This window comes from Manduca sexta, chromosome 24 (genome assembly GCF_014839805.1).
Source record: "Manduca sexta isolate Smith_Timp_Sample1 chromosome 24, JHU_Msex_v1.0, whole genome shotgun sequence".
Lineage (NCBI taxonomy): Eukaryota > Metazoa > Arthropoda > Insecta > Lepidoptera > Sphingidae > Manduca > Manduca sexta.
Window position 1 is genome coordinate 16,019,489 of NC_051138.1, and position 19,194 is coordinate 16,038,682.

At 36.2% G+C, this 19,194-nt stretch overlaps 1 protein-coding gene across 2 annotated transcripts; it reads right to left on the bottom strand.

Moving 5' to 3' along the window:
* Positions 1-10,059: 10,059 nt before the first annotated feature.
* On the bottom strand, positions 10,060-18,176 carry LOC115444722 (protein FAM151A). 2 transcript variants are annotated; one of them, XM_030170611.2, is made up of 5 exons: positions 18,019-18,176; positions 14,488-14,589; positions 13,701-13,945; positions 10,650-10,892; positions 10,060-10,315 (listed from the first exon to the last, which is right to left on the bottom strand). In XM_030170611.2, exons 1-5 carry the CDS (start codon positions 18,047-18,049, stop codon positions 10,085-10,087), a joined length of 852 nt encoding a protein of 283 aa, XP_030026471.2. In that variant the 5' UTR covers positions 18,050-18,176; the 3' UTR covers positions 10,060-10,084. The 2 variants fall into 2 exon arrangements, with proteins under 2 accessions (XP_030026471.2, XP_030026472.2); XM_030170612.2 differs by lacking the exon at positions 18,019-18,176 and adding an exon at positions 16,017-16,169.
* Positions 18,177-19,194: the final 1,018 nt, after the last annotated feature.

Here is a 19,194-nt window from a genome sequence, read left to right on the forward strand (position 1 = left end):
TATTCACATAATATCTTATATTTTTTGTCGTGTTATTTCATCATCAACTGGGTATTTACAATCGTATGATAAAACCTGTATTTTGAGGCTAGTTCCAAAAAGTACTCAGTGCTCTTGGACCTGTATACATCTAGTAAGACAGATCAACATTATTCTGGCGACCGTCTAGAGATTCTATTGTTGATCAATTCAAAGGTAAAGGTCAAGTTTTTCGCACAAAACTTATGCATTAGGCACGAGTTACGCTCGTTTTCACAAAAAATATTATGAAGACGCACAATGCATACGAAGACACAGTTTCGCCAATTTCATAGTTTTCTATGGTTTTGTATTACTGTGTTCTGACAGCCAACTGAAGTACAGCTGTATCTAAATATTAACCAATCACAGCACCAATATGTCTACGGATTGCGAAGGCTGTTTTGCCGAAAGCAGTAGGAAACGAACTTAATATCGCAGCATTGCTCCATAATTAGCTAAGTAACGTTTGTGAATACGGGCTATAGGCTTTTGCTGGTGGTAGGATATATGTTATGTCCGCTCGGATAGCGACCACCATATACAAGACGTTAAAACCCGCCATAGTGGCCGACGTAAGTGAAGCGTTCCGGGATCAGCTTGTGTATATCCAGTTCCAACAGGCCGGCATTATTGTGTTGACTGCCAAGAGGTAATTATCTCCTGTCAGTCGACATTCTAGTGGACCCCACTCCTAATACCACTAAGAGCAGAGGGGTCACTTTGTCGTGTACGTATACAAAAAAAGTCAATTAATTTAAATCTAAAGATAAGAGACATCATCATACGAGGCGCAACGTTGGATTCAAGAAGTATACGTATCTTTAGGTTTGCATATAAAATGCTATGTCGTGATGTCATATATTGTGTACACTGGACAACTATGACCACATTACATTATATTTACCATGGTACCTCGCAAGCCCTACATACAAATTCTTTAGTAGTTTTACAATATGTTAGTTGTAGAGACGTAATTGTACTATATTTAGGATGCACGGCCGAGTTATCGGTTCTATTTCACGTCGTTTATGTCAGACGCTGCGGCGCCGAATCACTCGGTTCTTGGTAATGGATCCATAATCTATTTCGAACATTACATGGCTTGTGAAAATGTTAATAACCTGTCTCTTGGATGTAATTTAGAGCTAAAATGTTTTGCTCAATAAGATTTATATTTATTTTGAGATGATCTTCTTAATAATCTATTCAAGTGAAACATCGATATTAGCTTACTCTGTTATGCCCCTATGCAATATTATCAAGATATATCTAAAACTACTATTATAGTCTCAATTACTTATCAATATTTCCAAAGAAATGAGCCTGCAACAAACAAGTACGGTAGGCAACGCTTGTCTAAGCCCCTGTCATGGGTCGTTCTAGGTGGCGAATACTGCTCACTCCTTTGCCTACTAAGGCAATAAAAAAATGTGACCTATCCATCTACAGGTGTTGTTAATTCTGCAACTGAATTAAATGTTCCTCAAATAGGTCCCTATAACATCGTGGCGCGGAATGCTTACCGTGCGCCAATACTTCTGCCTACGTGATCTAACGCATAGGCATACCTCATAAAATCTCTATCCTACGGCATTTTTCGTGAGACGAACTCAAACTACACTCTTACTATTCCAGAAGCAGCAAGATTAATTCCCATGACATGATGAGGCTACGCGCGCCGAATCGGGAGCGGGCGGATAGAAATGTGTTGCGCATTCTGATGATTCATACATGATGTCATCATCTTGATTAGGGATAGTTTATTAAATCACAGTACGGAGAAATTCATGCATGCTTTAGTATAGTGTTTTTAAGGCGGTTTTTTCTTATCCTTGTATGTGGAAGTGGTTACAACCAGTGCATCTGATTGTGTTAAAGATCGATAGAAGTATTTGAGTCAAAAGACCATCCGTGATCACAGAAGTCGCTAGAACAATTAAGGAAAATGCCATTTCCAATAATACAATTTGAGAGTATAAAATACAGTGCAATGGTCGAGTTACCTACGAAATTCTTAAGGGTAATTCTCAGGTAAGTAGGTTTCTGTGAGTTTGGAATGCGACTGGAAAATAGGATGATTCACTACGATGGATTTCCCGAAACGTGCGGCAGTTGCTATCCAGCCGTCCATTAGTCTACTCTTTATTTTGTTTCGTCATACAAGCTTTAAGTATTCGTCATAGCTATTTAAGTGAAGACTATTCCGATATCGTACCCACCACTGCGTCTCTTGTAAGCCAAGTTCCACAGCCCACCATTTTATTAAACCGAGCTGTAAAACTCGATACTCTGGGAGCATTAATCGCTCTTTAACCCTCAAAGTAAGTAGACAAATACAGTTATTATTAAAGTAGTTCAAAGAATTAAAGTTTTGTTGACAGATTATAGTATATAGAAAATAAAAACTCTTGCGAAAATAGTGACCAAGAAAACCGATGACGAAATGAAAGTGACATCATGCGACAATACAGCACCAAGTTCACGACCAATCTGGAGAAAGCAGATGGTGCTAACGAGCCAATTGAAACTGATCGTGTTACGCGGAAGATGGTCTGCTGTTGGCCATATGGTGCACAATTATTCAGACTGACGAAGGTTATAGGAATGGAAATTTTACCTGATGGTATAATGCTGTCCAAATATAATGGAATGTATAGTGCAAATAGGAAATAGAAGCAAAGTTAAACCTCAATTTTGCTTTGTTAAATCTTTTCAATACTTCTTTTATTATGGGTGATTAGTATAATCAGTACAGATGGTTAGAGGTCAGTTGACCCGTCTGCCTACTAAGGCACTAGCTGGCATATTCTATAACTACCAGACAATTCCCAGTAACTGTCAACTACAACTACAATAATAAGTAAAAGAATCTCACAAACCCAATAGCGTGGACAAGCCACACTGAAGGCGTGAACTCTCTAGACCAGTTATCTCATCGAATCTGCCGATGGAGACATTTCTCTAGTTACATCCAATTAAAGCAATTAACATGGAATGTCAGCGGTTACCACACCCGTCGCTACGTGACTTATTCAGCGTACCGGGGCTTTGTGTCTCTTGGGGTTTGGGCAAGCTTCGTTTGGACCCTTTTGTTAAGCATGATGTGTTGAGCAATGTTGGGATTTACTAGTAGTGTGGTGTGCGGGGAACATAATGCTACCGAGTTTTAAGACACGCGACGTTCTTAAGATAGTCGACTTTGAACCTTATTTTAACAATCAAATATATTTTGCAGGCTTTTGTCTGGTAAATGCTACTGCTTTACGTATATACTTTCGCTTGAATTTCATATTTATTTATGTATATCATTTGTTTATTTGGATTTTATGCCGCGAAGAAATAACGTGGATCAAGTGATGTGTTTCAGGTTAAAGTTATTTATTTATTTATTTTATAGATTCACTTACATTGCCAGTAAACTAAACATGTAAGCTGCTTAAGTACCACTTAAGTTATAATAAGCTTACTTTAGGATTCATAGCTATGACTTACCTTGTTAAAAAATTTCGGCACCAGTTTACTTATCTTGTTATTCTAATAAATCTAGTCTTCTGCCTTCGTAATGGTCTAACTTTCCTGAAATATGTCTAAGATCAATATTTTAACCTACAAGGCAATCAGCATCACAAATTGTAAAACCAATACAACGTGTTTAACGAAGGCCGTCATGTGAGCCAAATCTGTCATACGTTCATTGTAACAAACTGCGTGGTGTGTACCGCAGTTAGAGCGACTGTCCACCACCACCAATGCTATGACCATCCACGCAACGGCAATTTTAATTGTTTTTATCTACGTTATGGATAGTTTTGTCAAAAATTAACCCAGACTTGGTGGCTATAATAACACTACCAGAAAATTAATGAAATGACAATAAGGTTGGCTTTCATATCATAAATATAGTATTCGGAGACCTTCCAAATTCTGATTACTATTTCCGTTAAGCATTACGTATCCTAGGTTTAAGACCACAGCCATGACTTTTAGCAGCTTACATTTTTTTTTATATTGTCGGCTATGTTATTTAAAATACATTACTATCTATATTCGGATTGTGAATATTGATTTGCTCAATCGCAATGGACACACTGTTACCAGCATTACGACAGGAGTCATGGACTGCAGCGGTGGACAAACGCTCTTATTGCAAGTGACTTTAATTTTGTAACACGTCGGTGCTGGAACGGGTGTTGCATAACATAAACAAACTGTTTGGAAGGTTTGTTTTCGTTTAATAAAGAGTTCACAGTATCAACAAGGTTTAGGCAATGACGAGACTTTCGCTGTCAAGACGTCAGTCTCAACAATGATTGACAGCATCAGCTCCGATGACAGATGAGTGTTGCGTTTACAAATAATAAAAAAAACATAACCTAAAGGCTTTATCTTGGAAGAGATAGGTAGAAACGAAATTACTGCATTCATTTTTTTTATTTTTTTTTTTTTATTTTTTTATTTATTTATTTCCACATACAATTTATATTATCGACTAGCAACGCGTCTCGGCTTCCCCTGAGTATTATCAAGTAGAGAAGTGCAAAGAAATGATACAAAGACACATTTATTTGAATATATATACTTTATCAGCATGTTTAACGCACATTCCAACCTTCAGTAAATGAGGTATGTTATCAAACCAATTCTCATATCCTCAAAAATCTAACCGAAAATCCCACTTTTCATATGCTAAGTATGCTGGCAGCGGACCAATGAGGCGCTCAAAATATTAAAAACTGAACACCACACAATCCTTGTCTTTGTATGGGGTCACCCATACAAAGACAAGGATTGTCGTATCAACTTTCGACCACACTATTCAGACTTGAAACAAATATCCTTGAAATACACTAATATTGTCTCAGCGCAGTTTTCACGCGAGCAAAGCCGCGCGCTACAACTAGTTATATACAATTTCATTAGGTTTATATCTAATGCCTTGCACTCTATAGCTGGCGCCATGCAGTATTGCTCAATACTGTCTTGGAAGTCATTGTATATTTAGCATTACTGGACATTTTGAGACTCAACATCTTATGTCATAGGGCGTTTGGAGAATTCCACTACGGTATCTCCTGCCTGTCGTAAGAGGCGACTAAAAGGGGCCACGAAGGGGGTCGTCGGCGGGCAGCAGGGGGCTGTCCGCCCTAGTGCATTTCTGTGCATCTTTTGCACATCTGTCGGTTGACCCCCGGGATGGACAACAATGTGTAGTATGCCTCACGCTCACGACGCCGATGGCATCCTTCGGTGGGCGGGGGCTTCTGAGCATAACCGCTCAGTCACCCCCTACGAAGGCTGGGCGGTAGTAATAAGGAACTTTCTCCGCGAATCAAAAAAAAACACATAGACTAGTTGGGTGTGGAATGGACAGCCGTGATGAATATCCGCAGATTTAAAACCCAAGGGCACATATCTCGGTGAAGGAAAACATCGTAAGGAAACCTGCATGCCTGAGAAATTCTCCATAGGATTTTTGAGCGTGTGCGGAATCAATCAACACGCACTAGGCCAGTGTGATATTATTAGTATCTTAATATAAAGATAGAAGATATTTTCTTATCTACAAAGGCTCAGTTCCGTTTAACTGGATCAGAACTAGACTAATATAGTTAACATTTAGTTGAACTAAGCTGGTTTATTGACCTCAGCATTCCTTGCGGTTGTAAGCGAGTTAGAATGTCTCACCTAATTATATTATGAAGATATATTGCTGTATCGTTGAACGCTTTGAAACCGTTGAGTTTGGTGTTCTAATCGAGCATTTGAAAATTTATTGGCGGCATTACAGCTTGAGTGATCGAGTTAATAAAACAAACAATATTAGTGTACTGCATCTATCTTATGAAAACCTCCGTGAAATAACAGATGTTCTTTTTATACAGGCTTCTGAGATTTCCGTGGATACGTGGAATGAGAATTATCTTTGTCGCGTCAAATCTCTATATTATCTTTTTCATTAATAATTGAGACTGGGATTTTCCATCTTAAAAAAATACTCAGTCGTAGCTCGGAGGCAGGAAGTTAGCGGTGTGATATCTCCGTGCCTCGGAAAGCACGTAAAGTCGATCCTGAGCCTGATCTCTCTCCGGTCATGTCGGATCGCTGTCTAATCGGACTTTGTGAGTGAAGAAACAGAGAGTGCACCTGTATATTGCGCAAACACTTGTGCACTATAAGATCTCCTTCATAGCTGATCTCCGGTGAGATTCGCCGCCGTGGCCGAAATTCGGCTAGGAGGGATTCATTAATTATCTTTTTTTATATCACTAATCCACTTACGATTTCATTAGTGCTGTAGGATTTTCTAGTGGGTGGTATTCACGTACGATGAAATGCTTGATTAGCGGATGACCTGCTATGTACGGTGTACAAATGGCCGATAAACTAACAACTCCAGCCGGATCTTACAAATCTAAAATACATACCTCATGTCTCCGTGCCGCTCCTTAGCCTAAAATATTGTTAAGCCTTATAATGTTATATTATCTTTACAGGTACATAATATATTATAAAAACTAACAAAGTAAGTACTATGAAACCGGGGAATCGAACCCTGTATCTCCTGTTCACAACTACATGCACACTCCACATCGTGGCGTTGTATATTAATCATCGCATTAAGTCAAAAAAATCGATTCGGCAGTCGATACATTAAAGTAGAACTAAGCAAAACGTCGCTCATTCAAACTTGAACCAGCCTCTAATCCTGTTTAACAGTCCATCATCCTTGCAACTGACTCGCCGTCTTTGTCTAACAACACGGGAGTGAGCGAGACATAAGAATATTGACATAGTGCTCACCAGCTGCAACTGTTTCTCGGTAGCTGAGCAAAGGATTGTTGACCAAGAGCTGTTACACTTTGTGTTGGTTATAATAAACAATCATAAACGTATTGTTTATTAATGGATGAGTAAACAGTGTTTTGACAGGAGTGAACAAGATACAAGGATATACGACTGAAAAAGGGATACATAAATTAGGATTAGAGAGTGATGTAAGCTAAAAGGTTTTTACAACGCAATTTAAAAGAATTTTGTTCAAAATTTTTATGTAACCAGTTACGTAGAGTTGGGTAGGACATGAGATAAAAAAGAGTTTGTAAGAGTAGCCTCTTTTTAGCATTGAGCCGGTACAACGTCCTACTTCAAATGAGGCGAGGCGTAGTGAGGCTCGGCGCTTCAATGCATATCTTACAGTATTTTGTAATGTTAACCCTCAAAATATTTCCCTCCCGCTTGCGACTCGAAACGCAGTAATGTAATGTTCATTGTAAAATAACGTCCTATTGTAATTTGTAACATACGGTTCTCTACCTCACTGTCCTCGTCCTACAGTTTACCAGAGACAGAGAATAAGTAACGCGACTGCCGCGACATAAAATTTGAAGTAGTACAATATATAATTTTGAGCCACTCTTACATTTTAACGTCATGTACCGGACAAATGTACCGCCTCTTGTATGTCCTACTCAACATTACAGTTACGGATTATACCCTATGCAATAAAGAATTATCAAAAATTAGTCCACTCCGTAAAAAGTATTGCATGGTCGAACATAAAAAAAATACGTATCGAATTAAGAACCTCCTACGTTTTTTTGTCGGCTAAAATAGAGTTATTTTATAGAAACGTATAACTATTCTATCCATTTCGATGATCTATCTACCTACATATTATGTATATATGAATAAATGTGTTTCTGGACTCCAAAACCGTAGGAGCGATATTAATAACATTTTTAAGTGTTTTTTTACCGATTAACCCAACAGGTGGTCCTGTGAAGTTTGGTAGAAATCAAACCAACAGAAGTCTCTGCCCATAAATTATTATTATTAGTGATACGCATGCAAAGGAGGATCGGGTCCTTAGTTAATTATATTTTATTATTACTTGTGTATAATTATTGTTTTAAGATATAAAAAAATACTGTCATAAAGAACTATCTTTTACTAAAGTTATTTCTACAACAAAAGACGATAATATTTTCTGATAAAAGAACCACAAACATTTCGAATTGGCGGGAAAAGATGGCCGACGTCATTCTACGCGAGAGAATCGTTTGATGTTCGAAACGACGCACACTTTGATGGTGCGAATTTGATACGCGGTCAATTTATGGCTTTGATGTGGAAACATATATCTGCGGCCGCTGCAAATGGCGTGCATTAGACACATTCCTGTGTTGGCGGGAAAATAATAGCTAAACAAGATGGGCGATGCGGGTATAAAATATTTTTCGCATTTTTATATAAAATTTGTTGTTTAGTTCTTTACTGTTTAGATCAATTTATGTTTTCTAACAGAAAGAACACATTCATATTGATAAGTTTGTATTGTTCGAATATGGATAAGATTAATTAAAGATTATATGTAATTACACAAGTCTATCACCTAAATAACTTGTATCGACCAGTCTGATCTAAACAACTTGTTATAAGTTCCCAATTATTTATTGCTTCAACATAGTTTTGATTTTTTATTATTGTAACTGGATTGAAAAATAACTGTCATTACCAACTGATATTACTAGATCAAAAAACAAACTTTAATGTTTTTGTATATTATAACTGGCTGGTTTAAATCAGCGTTGAAAAATCAATCAACAGTTTTGAATTTCGAATGTTTTAAAAAAGTAAAGTAGGCTAAAAGAATATTTACTGTATCGATTCGACGATGCGCTCACCGACATTTTTCGATGAAGACTTCGCCGCTTATTTCTAGTGATTTTTATCACGTTTCATAATTTCCCGCCACTACGTCACATAAACATTGCAGGATTTCGTAACGAATTACATGGACGTATCCAGAATTTAAATATTAGAAGAAGAATGTTAAGAGAAAGATGGAAAATGCGTAAAGCTTTTATACCAGAAAGGGTGATATTTTTTTCTTCAAAACATATTTTTGATTTATTCCTTACCGTTAAACATTTTTAATGTCCAAACCACTTTTAAAGAATTTTTGCATCAAAGCACCTAGGTCGTGTACATATCTGATTTTTCTTATACGCATCAAAAGAAAGGTCGATAGAACATGAAAATAGAGTTTGGAATAACATCTTTACCTATCTTTACCTTTACATCTTCTGTAAAATTTTACTCACCCTATAATGTTTTTACTAATCACCAACTACTTATAGTCTAGCAATGATCTTGAAACTTTACCTTTCGAATTATCCAGATAGAGTAAACTCGCCAAATCTAGACCATAAATAGAATATAGATTGGTGCCATTCGAACTAGGGGGAATGCCCCACCCTGGTACTCTGGTTACGCCCCGCATGACATCAGCCGGATGCCGCTCTCAGCTGATTCACCGTGTTTATTTAATCTGTGGCATCATACTCCAAATGGGTTATCTTGGAAAAACGTCGGCCTAACTTTTACAAGCTTTCTTTGAGATTTTACAAATAGTGGATTGCAATTATGATCTAAAGGTTGTTGAAGTAAAACTATTCGCTATTTTTATAATTTTTTGCCGACGTTTCGAAGAGTGCAGTCTTCAAGGTCACAATGAGGGACTATCGGTGAGTCGGCAGTATCTGAAATTATAGTTTTATTTCAATGTCTAACATTCGCGTAAACATAAGAAATCGTTATCATTGAAATTTCTATTAGTTTTGGCGTTTATGGTTTTGTTTATTCTCTGAGATTTACTTTCTATAAATCCCTTTATAGAAAGTAAAGCTCTCTCCTTCTAAATTACTCACGCTGTCAATGTGCCTACAATTATTCCAATATGTTCATAGCTGTGGGTCATCACCATCAGGCCGTCTGTCTAATGGATTTTTCGCAAACAATCAGTTATAAAAATTATTATAGCAAATTCTTAACCTACTGGTTTCTGTTCATAGCTTTTTTAGAATAAAAGAACCATTGTGTATTATTTCAGAAAAAGAGAAGTCTATACTAATCCAGAATATGTGTGTGTCAAATTTATCCAAAAATGTTCAGCCGTTTCTGCGTTTACTGATAGGGTAGGTTTGGTTAAGCTATTAAAACCAATGCGCCAATTAGTACAAAAAATAAAACACCAGCTCCATATTCAAACTAAGTTTACTCCTCAGTTCTTTACATTATCTGCTGGAGGCAGCTGGAGCTTGGCGGCCAGATCGTGCGGCACGTCCAAGTAGGTCCTCTCCAGGCCCACTGTTAAGATCAGGGCTTTGAGACGATCCACCTCGACGTTGTCGCCCTCACTCGACCAGACAGTCATCGAGGAGTTAAGGGAAGCTGTCTCTCGGAGCAAGTCCAGGAGGACTGGCTGACTGTTTGACGCGAGGCCAGCGCGTACCTGGGTATTAGGAATGTAAGGATTTACGATTGATTCTGATCTGCTTGACTCATTCAAATTATAATTATCAGCTGATTATTGCAATGTCGGATACTAAGAAAATTTCAGATCTATAACCGTTAACTAAAAGGGATTCCTCTAAAAACACCCACTTTTGTAACTTAAACATATATATATACACTGTGTGAGTGACTTGCCTACTCGCTACAATACCATGCAATAGTATAAAGAAAGTAACTAACCACCGTCATGACTTTATTGAGTTTATATACCATTAATTCCATCATCAATCAGGCTTATGCTGAATAATCAATAAGATCAAAATAAAACTTACTGGGAATGTGACAGTTTGGTTTATCTTCTGCTCATTGACGAGCCTGAGCATGGCCCCGATCTGGTCCCGGCTGTACTCTCCCTCGGTGATGTTCCCGCCGTAGTTGGTGGTCCAGCCGATGGAAAGAACAGCGCGAGGGTGCTTGGCGCCAAGCTGAATGAACTTAATGGGGTCCACTGGTTTGGTTGTGGCCTCCACTGGCCCCGGGAGGATGTCAGCGTTCAGCCAGAGAGGGAAGGTTGCCTGGGCAGGGGGTTTTAAGTTTGATCTAGATTTTATCTATTGGAGTAATCCAATAGATAAAATAAAAAATAAAATTTCTTTAAGATCCAGATGTAAATCTGGGGCTTAAAGGAATAATAAAATGGAAAATACGCACTCAGGGTGGTTATTTTTATATTATAATAAAACTTGAAAAAAAAAGTGGTACTCATTTTTAAATACATTGCGCGCACAGAGAAGTGTAATATTTGACATAATATAAGTTCATATACAGAAGTGCAGAAAAATATAATAATGTATAATATTTGTTACAAATATATTAAATTTCATTGTTGCATTTCTCCCACTGGACGCCCATTCCTAGTTTTAGATTATTTATAATGTAATCAAAAAAGATTTATAGTATACCTAAGTATCTATATCTTGAATATCATGATGACAGAAGTGATGTACAAATTGTTTAAAACGTTATTATTTTAACGACCTGTTAATTCAATATGACCCTTAAAAATAAAAATCAAAATTGGACAAAACACCAAATTACAATCAAAAAAATATAAAAAGCATAAAGAATGCCCAATTCAAGCGTGCAGCGACACAGTTTTCTAAATAAACAGCACACAAATATCCCATGCCCTTTATTAACCAATGCCGTCGCAAGAGAGCATACAAAATCCTTCATATAATTCACACGCCGAGTAATTTATCAATTTACCGATGAATATCAAAACTACCATTTAGAATACAACTTTATTTATGTGGCAACACCGGTTATTATCCCTTGAAATATGACTGCGGTTGCCTGCAGTGCTAATCTAACTAAAAAGGGCCTTTTTACCACGCCTTAAGGTCGGCTTTCGAGTAGAATTGTAACATAATAGGTTAACTGGAAGCTAATTTTAACTGCCCAAATGTTTATTCACGTTAATTATTGTTAACTGAAAGAAAACAAGATTATTACGTCGTTGTTTTCTCTCTGAACTATACGTGCGTCGAAAACGTGTTTAAGGTAAATTGTACAGTAATTTTGGATGCAATTAATGGCTCAACTGCAATTGTATTTATAGCGATACCTTTGTGAAGCAGTAAATATATTGTTCAAAGAGAACCGCGGAAAGTTTCCTTTATGTTTATTCTACTACAGTTATTTTGTCAAATATACTATAGTTAATTTGTAAAATTATTTTAAAAAGTAGTGCGACACGTTTTAAATACTCGTCTATAGTATTTTAATCTATTGGTCGCCTGGATTGAGTTATTACATCTTCCATAACCGTTATCTTTAAGGATCGCAGCTCACGACGATCTTGAGATCGATGGTCTATTGGCTATAGAGTTTATGATCAACTTGGACATTCACTAATATTAATGACTGTCGAATAGGGTACCGGACTCATTTTTGTTGTTTAATAATAATATCAGCCCTGTATTATATACTTGCCCACTGCTGAGCACGGGCCTCCTCTACTACTGAGAGGGATTAGGCCTTAGTCCACCACGCTGGCCTAGTGCGGATTGGTACACTTCACACACCTTCGAAATTCCTATAGAGAACTTCTCAGATGTGCAGGTTTCCTCACGATGTTTTCCTTCACCGTTAAAGCGAACTATAAATTCACAAAGAATACACACATGATTTTTTAGAAAAGTCAGAGTTGTGTGCCCTTGGTATTTGAACCTGCGGACATTCGTCTCGGCAGTCCGTTCTACACCCAACTAGGCTATCGCCGTTATTTTTGTTGTTTACTATTATCAAATACTTACATAATATAAATTATAACACAGAAGGAATTATTAAAATCCGGTAAAAAATCAACAAGTTATAAGTCTTTGAATTTCGGTGGAAGGGGTAATTAACAAGAAACAGAAAAGAGACGAAACATCCACATGTGACGTCATCGGGAATTACGACGCGTGCGAAAAAAAGAGATGAAGCGATATCCCCACATCGCGCCCACTTCTGCACACATTACAATATTTTAAATGTGAATTACTCGCTCATTTTTTAACCAATTGTTATGCAGTTTTCGCAGGAGTGCTTCTTTTTCGTATTATTGACCATTACATATAGAATAATGTACAAAATCAAGCATAGGCCGGTCCCCTATTGCGAGTGCATTACCGAACTTTAAAAAAAAATGTAGATTAGAAAGATGTCTATGTTTATCCAGATATCATACCAAATGTGAAAAATACAATTGCAATAATGTACCGACGTCTGTTTTAAAAAGTTAAACCAAGATAATTGATTTGTGTAGAAATATCAGAAGTTAATGTACACATTTACAATTTTATGAGAACCCAAATACTAAGTATTTCATAATGTATCGTCCCTAATCCATTCGGATAATCATCCACGCTTTTTTTGGAAGAAACAATTCTACCCGACTACAGCGAAGCGAGGAAGGGTAATGACGGTAACACCCTATATAACGTATCTATTTGTTTGAACGTTACAATTTAATAAATATCAGTGCACTGTCAATTCGTTTGCCAGAAGAACATTAATATACTTAAAGTTTAAAACTTTCCTCTAGAATTCAGTTTCAAGTCTTACTAAAATATTTTCCCAAAGGAATGTGTATCAAATATCTTTCATTTGTTATTTCTTTACTAGCACCATCATTGTGGTCTATCAATAAAACAACAGAATTTTTTTTTTATAAAACTGGTTTGTCACGTGTTGCATATTGCGTTCGATATGAATTTTTACTGTTCCTACCACATTCTGACATGAAAGTAAGTTCCATGATCCCTAAGAGCACTATTCGCATTTACCTTACTAGCTACGCCTTCTGCTTTAAAGCGTGAACATATGCCTATACATACCTCTGGCTTAGCATATGGAGCGATCAGATCCTGACTCTTCTCATAAGCTTCGATACTTTTGAAGTCCAACTTCACCCCTTTTTGCTTTGAATTCACGTTGTTATATTGCTTTACTGTAGACAGGAACTCTGCTAGGGATAGATCGGATGTCGTGGCTGGCGGATGGGCCATTATGGGAATCGGGGGACCGTCCTGACCAACTAAAGTCCCGAGGACAATATCCGCTTCCAGCATTGAAGTTTCGCCTGGAAGATAATGCAATCTTAACTGTAACTAAACAAGAATTCAATTTAGATTTTATTCTTAGCATATAACAAATAAATGTTCTTTAAATAATTATCTCAAAGTGACTCCTACGCGCAAGTACTATGCAAGTTTATTTATAAAGTTATCTACGATGTTGCTATTGTTTCTGTGTAGGCGTTTCTAGATGCAATAACGGAACTTTTGAATTGGCTTGAAGCAATGTAAAATTATAATTACCATTACATAGTTATTATTGGGACCATTTATTAACTGCATGAAAATAAATACAACTTAACACTACTAACTACTAAATCTTTGTTCTTTAGGGGCCTCATTCTCTATCCCGCACGTTATTTTAACAGTGCGTAACAAGCACGTAACACAACGCATCATGTTTAGACCTATAGAAATTTGGCTTACAGAATACCATTCCACGCACATTTCTCGAAGATATTTCGCGTAACGGCCGCGTTACGCGTTTACACTATCATACAGAATAAGGGCCAAGTCTAGTCTTTAAGTAAGTAGTCACACTACTTACTTGCTAAAGCTGCCGTCAAATATGTTTTGTTGTTGACAGCGTGCGCCCACGTGATTTTAGTCAAGTTCTTCATGGTTTCTTCGTCACTTTGCACCAGGGCGGCTAGAAAGAATATTTCTTTTACTTTACGTATAATGTATATGTATAATTTATGTATATATGTGCATAAGCATAGCATCGCGCCTTTTTCTGTTAAAATTAATTCGCTCACCTATCACACCTTACTTTAATTGTTGGCTTTTTTTTTACAAAAAAATATATCTACGATCAATTGAGCTAGTTTAGAGAATGTTTAAGATTAGGGCATACCAATGAGAGGTGAATCTTGCCAAAGTTTACACTTACAGATATAAAAAAGCTTCTGCTACTATGGCATTAAAACGTAGTAAAAAAAAATGACTAAATTAATATTATAAACCTTTATGCTATTATCTCATACACCGCAACGTAATGGCGTTGACGTCACTTCGCTAACCATGCATCATTTAAATAGCAAATGCATAATAGGAAGGTTTGTATAAATAAAAATAATATCAGCCCTGTCGTTTTAATGAAACATACGTTTGAATTGGTGAGTACGGCGATGGGTTCTGATGAGTTATTGGTAGATCTATATACATCAATATTACGAAAAGGAAGGAAGGATACGTAAGGTAGTGTGACCAATTATAGTCCGGTTGCAGACGCATTTATGTATATTAATAATATTAGCCCTGTATTATATACTTGCCCACTGCTGAGCACGGGCCTCCTCTACTACTGAGAGGGATTAGGCCTTAGTCCACCACGCTAGGCTAGTGCGGATTGATAGACCTCACACACCTTCGAAATTCCTATAGAGAACTTCTCAGATGTGCAGGTTTCCTCACGATGTTTTCCTTCACCGTTAAAGCGAACGATAAATTCACAAATAATACACACATGATTTAATTTTTAGAAAAGTCAGAGGTGTGTGCCCTTAGGATTTGAACCTGCGGACATTCGTCTTGGCAGTTTGTTCCACACCCAACTAGGCTATCGCCGCATCCAAGGATTGATTGCCTATATTTTATTATTATTTTCTTCCTTCTTTCTAATTTTTTCCAATGAGCACAAGAGAAATATTTTTTTACCCGAAGATTTTATTTTATAATTTAATAAACTATTATGTGTGGCATGAAGTAGTTGATATTTTATTATAATTCATCCTATGAGACTGATAGTAATACGATATTACTAGCAAAAAATAATTACCTGCATTAATAATCCTTGCATAAAAGGGCCGATATAAAGCCAAAAATATTACAAATACAAGAAATTAATTTTTAGTAAAACCTTACAGCTTTCTAATTGTGTAATAAAAACTCCTTATTATTTCTAAATCTACCATAACATCTATTATTTTTTGGTTTGGCAACACAAAAACAAATTATATTATGTGATTAGTCACTTGTCAAACAGAAACAAAAACAGCTGATATCATTTAACTATTAACCTAAAAAAATTCTTAAGAACACAAATTATTGATAATAACATATGTATCTACTTACGGTTAATGTGTATTATATTGTGTTTTATCTCTTCGTCACTTATTTACGCTTTATTATTACTATTTCACATAAAATAACCAAACATAACAAACGCTCTATTGCTACCTTGACACAAATAAACATGCAGTTAAAAGTGGCGCTAGTAGTCATACATTATGGCGTACTATATTAAGCGCAGATGTAGTTCCGAATTTCGCCACGGACTTGTGCGAATTTTACTTTCTAATATAAACGTTCTTTGACGCAAGGGATTCATTATCTTACAGCCTTACCTGATCGCATAAATAATTTATAAAAATTATAAGGATTGTATCAATAAAAATAGATTATATTTATGTCAAACGTATTTTGTTTAAATTAACAAATATTATGCAATATTAGTGATACATTATTGAAAACTGAATAGTAATATTCCTTACCGAATTATCTTAGCAATCTTATTTTAGTATATTTTGCTATAAAAGTTTCAATAGGAGCTTATTATAAGCGATGGATTTTTTTTAAATCTGTTAATGAAATAAAATAATGATTTTGTTTTAATTACATTTCAGTTGCCACAATCCAGCTGAATGGTCAGAAAATATTGAAAATATTGGAATTCTATTTCTAATCTATTGTTATTAGCCTAGTCGCAGCGTACGTGGGCTCTATACTTACTGTAACATTTTAACTTCGATTCCCGTACTGAACAATTAAAGCTTGTACAACATTTATATTTCACATGATATACACATATTTATTATAAATTAGAAGCCAAAATGAGTTTAGGCTTGCTCGTGGATGCTTTCGCTACGAAAACTATTCTTTCGGGAATAAAGGCTTGACTTACGTTTCTAGAATTTATGTATGAACATCCTGTGTTTCTTCTAGTTACTATTATCCTGTCTAGTATTAATAGGCACACGTGACCGCTGACGCCAGAACCGTCCAAGGCCGATCCTTGTTGATTCGAAAATAGTTACTCTTGACATTAATAAAGATGGACAAATCTATTGCTGGTGTACCATGCGCTTACATTGTATTTATCTATAGGTTAATTATTAAGGAATATTTACAATGTACAGATCGGAAACTACTGTCATTTTTGTTTTATGTCTCTCTCTATCATTGAGAGGGTCTTCCAATTTTCGTCATTGATTTGAGATGGATTGTGAGACTTAACACCTTCATGTATGTAAGTTTCTTTATAAAATTTCTGTTTTTTTTTTTCTGTATGTCTTTATACTACTTCAATGTCGGATTGGCGCAATACAGGTTCGAGAAATAAATGTTTTGTGTTAGTTTTTACGATCGCCTGTCTGTCTCATGTCAATCTGGTTGACTCTACTCTCCTTTGGAAGACCTAGTACCGGTTAAATCGTCTTAGAAACTCATATTTAGCATTGTCCGTCCTATAAATCGAATACAAGGCTTTCCATTTCACGAGGTGTTTAAGTACGTTGCCGCTAGAGGCTTTCTACTAAACTGAAAATGTTTTTTATTTGTGTAGAGATAATTAATTATGTTAGCCAGTAAAAATCAATCACGTGACATTTGTAAAAGGAGGATACAACGGCAAATTATAAATGACCAGATTTTGATCGCGGCCCTGCTCATATTAAAATCATTTCTTATAAATATTGTTCTTATGCACCTTTACGGGATATGTCTTTAGGTACTCTAAGGCGTAGTATCGAGGTGGCGAATTCCATGCAAAGCATTCATTGATTTATACGCTTACTCTAACAAACACTAAAACGTCAATACTTTCGAATTTATTATAATATAATGATTTTGATATCTTTTTGCGGTCGACTAATAAACGTATATAATATTTAATAAACAACAACAATGTACACAGCATCTCACAACAGTTTTAAATAGCTTTTATAGCTATATGGTTACCAGGAAAACTCAATGCAAAAACCTCTTTCCTTAACACTTAACAGTAAGTACTTAAAAATTCTTGATTTCTAACCTCTAAAAACTTTCCCGCCATAATTAAATAAAAAGAAGAACTCACCCACAACAGCCAGTAACAGGAGCGCGAGCATTTTTTCTTTTTATTTTTTTATTTATTTTTTTACAACGCAGTGGTCTTAACGCTCCGCCGGCCGGACGGTGGGCTAATTTGAATCTCCTTGCAGGACCCTGTTCACCTGTAGATTGGTAAATTGACCAATCTAACTGTCAGAATGCTTTTTGCACTCCGTCCACGTCGGTATTTTATCTATAGCTAGCGGGAACATGTGGATTGACCTGCTTTGTTTTTAATTTTAATTGTTTACGATTATTTTTTTTATATTTTGCTATAGGTGATGATATTGGTTTTTCTTCCATATCTATTGAAGAACCTAAAATTTTTTTTGCCATGTGTATCGAATCCTCTTGATTATTTTGGATCTTCACACCAGTATTCGTAAATTCACATTATTTTTGTCAATCTTTTTTACCAATCTTTAGCATTCTTGAAATGTCTTTAATAGTTTATGAAATTAATTACTTTTAGTCAAGAACTCTACCACCAAGTCGATGTGTCTGTCTATCTATTTTTATGTAGATAATCCGTTAGGTCGGGGTCACATATCTATAGCACTTGTAACTTTATCGAATCTCCGGTTTATCTAGAGATATAAGGAATCTATATGTAGGTACAGGGAATGCTGTGGAGATGAGTTGAGAGTGATAGACGAATGTAACATCATATACATGATATTTTTTTATCAAAACCCGACACTTGGAGGCAGACAAAGGTACAAGATCCAATCGGGTAGATACTGCTTTTTCTAAGCAACATTGTAGAGAACTGTTGCGTGCAAAACTACCAGAATCAATATAATTATTTCGTTCTATGAGTATTTAATATGGTACTATTAGTTTAAGCATGTGAGTAGTAGACGAGGTTCGTGACCAACATGGGTCAGTATAACCCAGTGCTGGTATTCATGAGCTTAATCACCTGAATAGCGGAGACCTAGTTGGAAGTGAAAATGCCGAGACGAATGTCCGCAGGTTCAAAACCAAATGGTACGTCTGCTTTTTTTAAAATTATGTGCGTATTATTTGTGAATTGTCGCTTGCTTTAATAGTGAAGGAAAATATCGTAAGAAAGCTACATACCTGAGAAGTTCTCGATAAGAATTTTTAAGGTATATGAAGTCTGCTAAACTGGACTAGGCCAGCGTGGTGAACTTATACC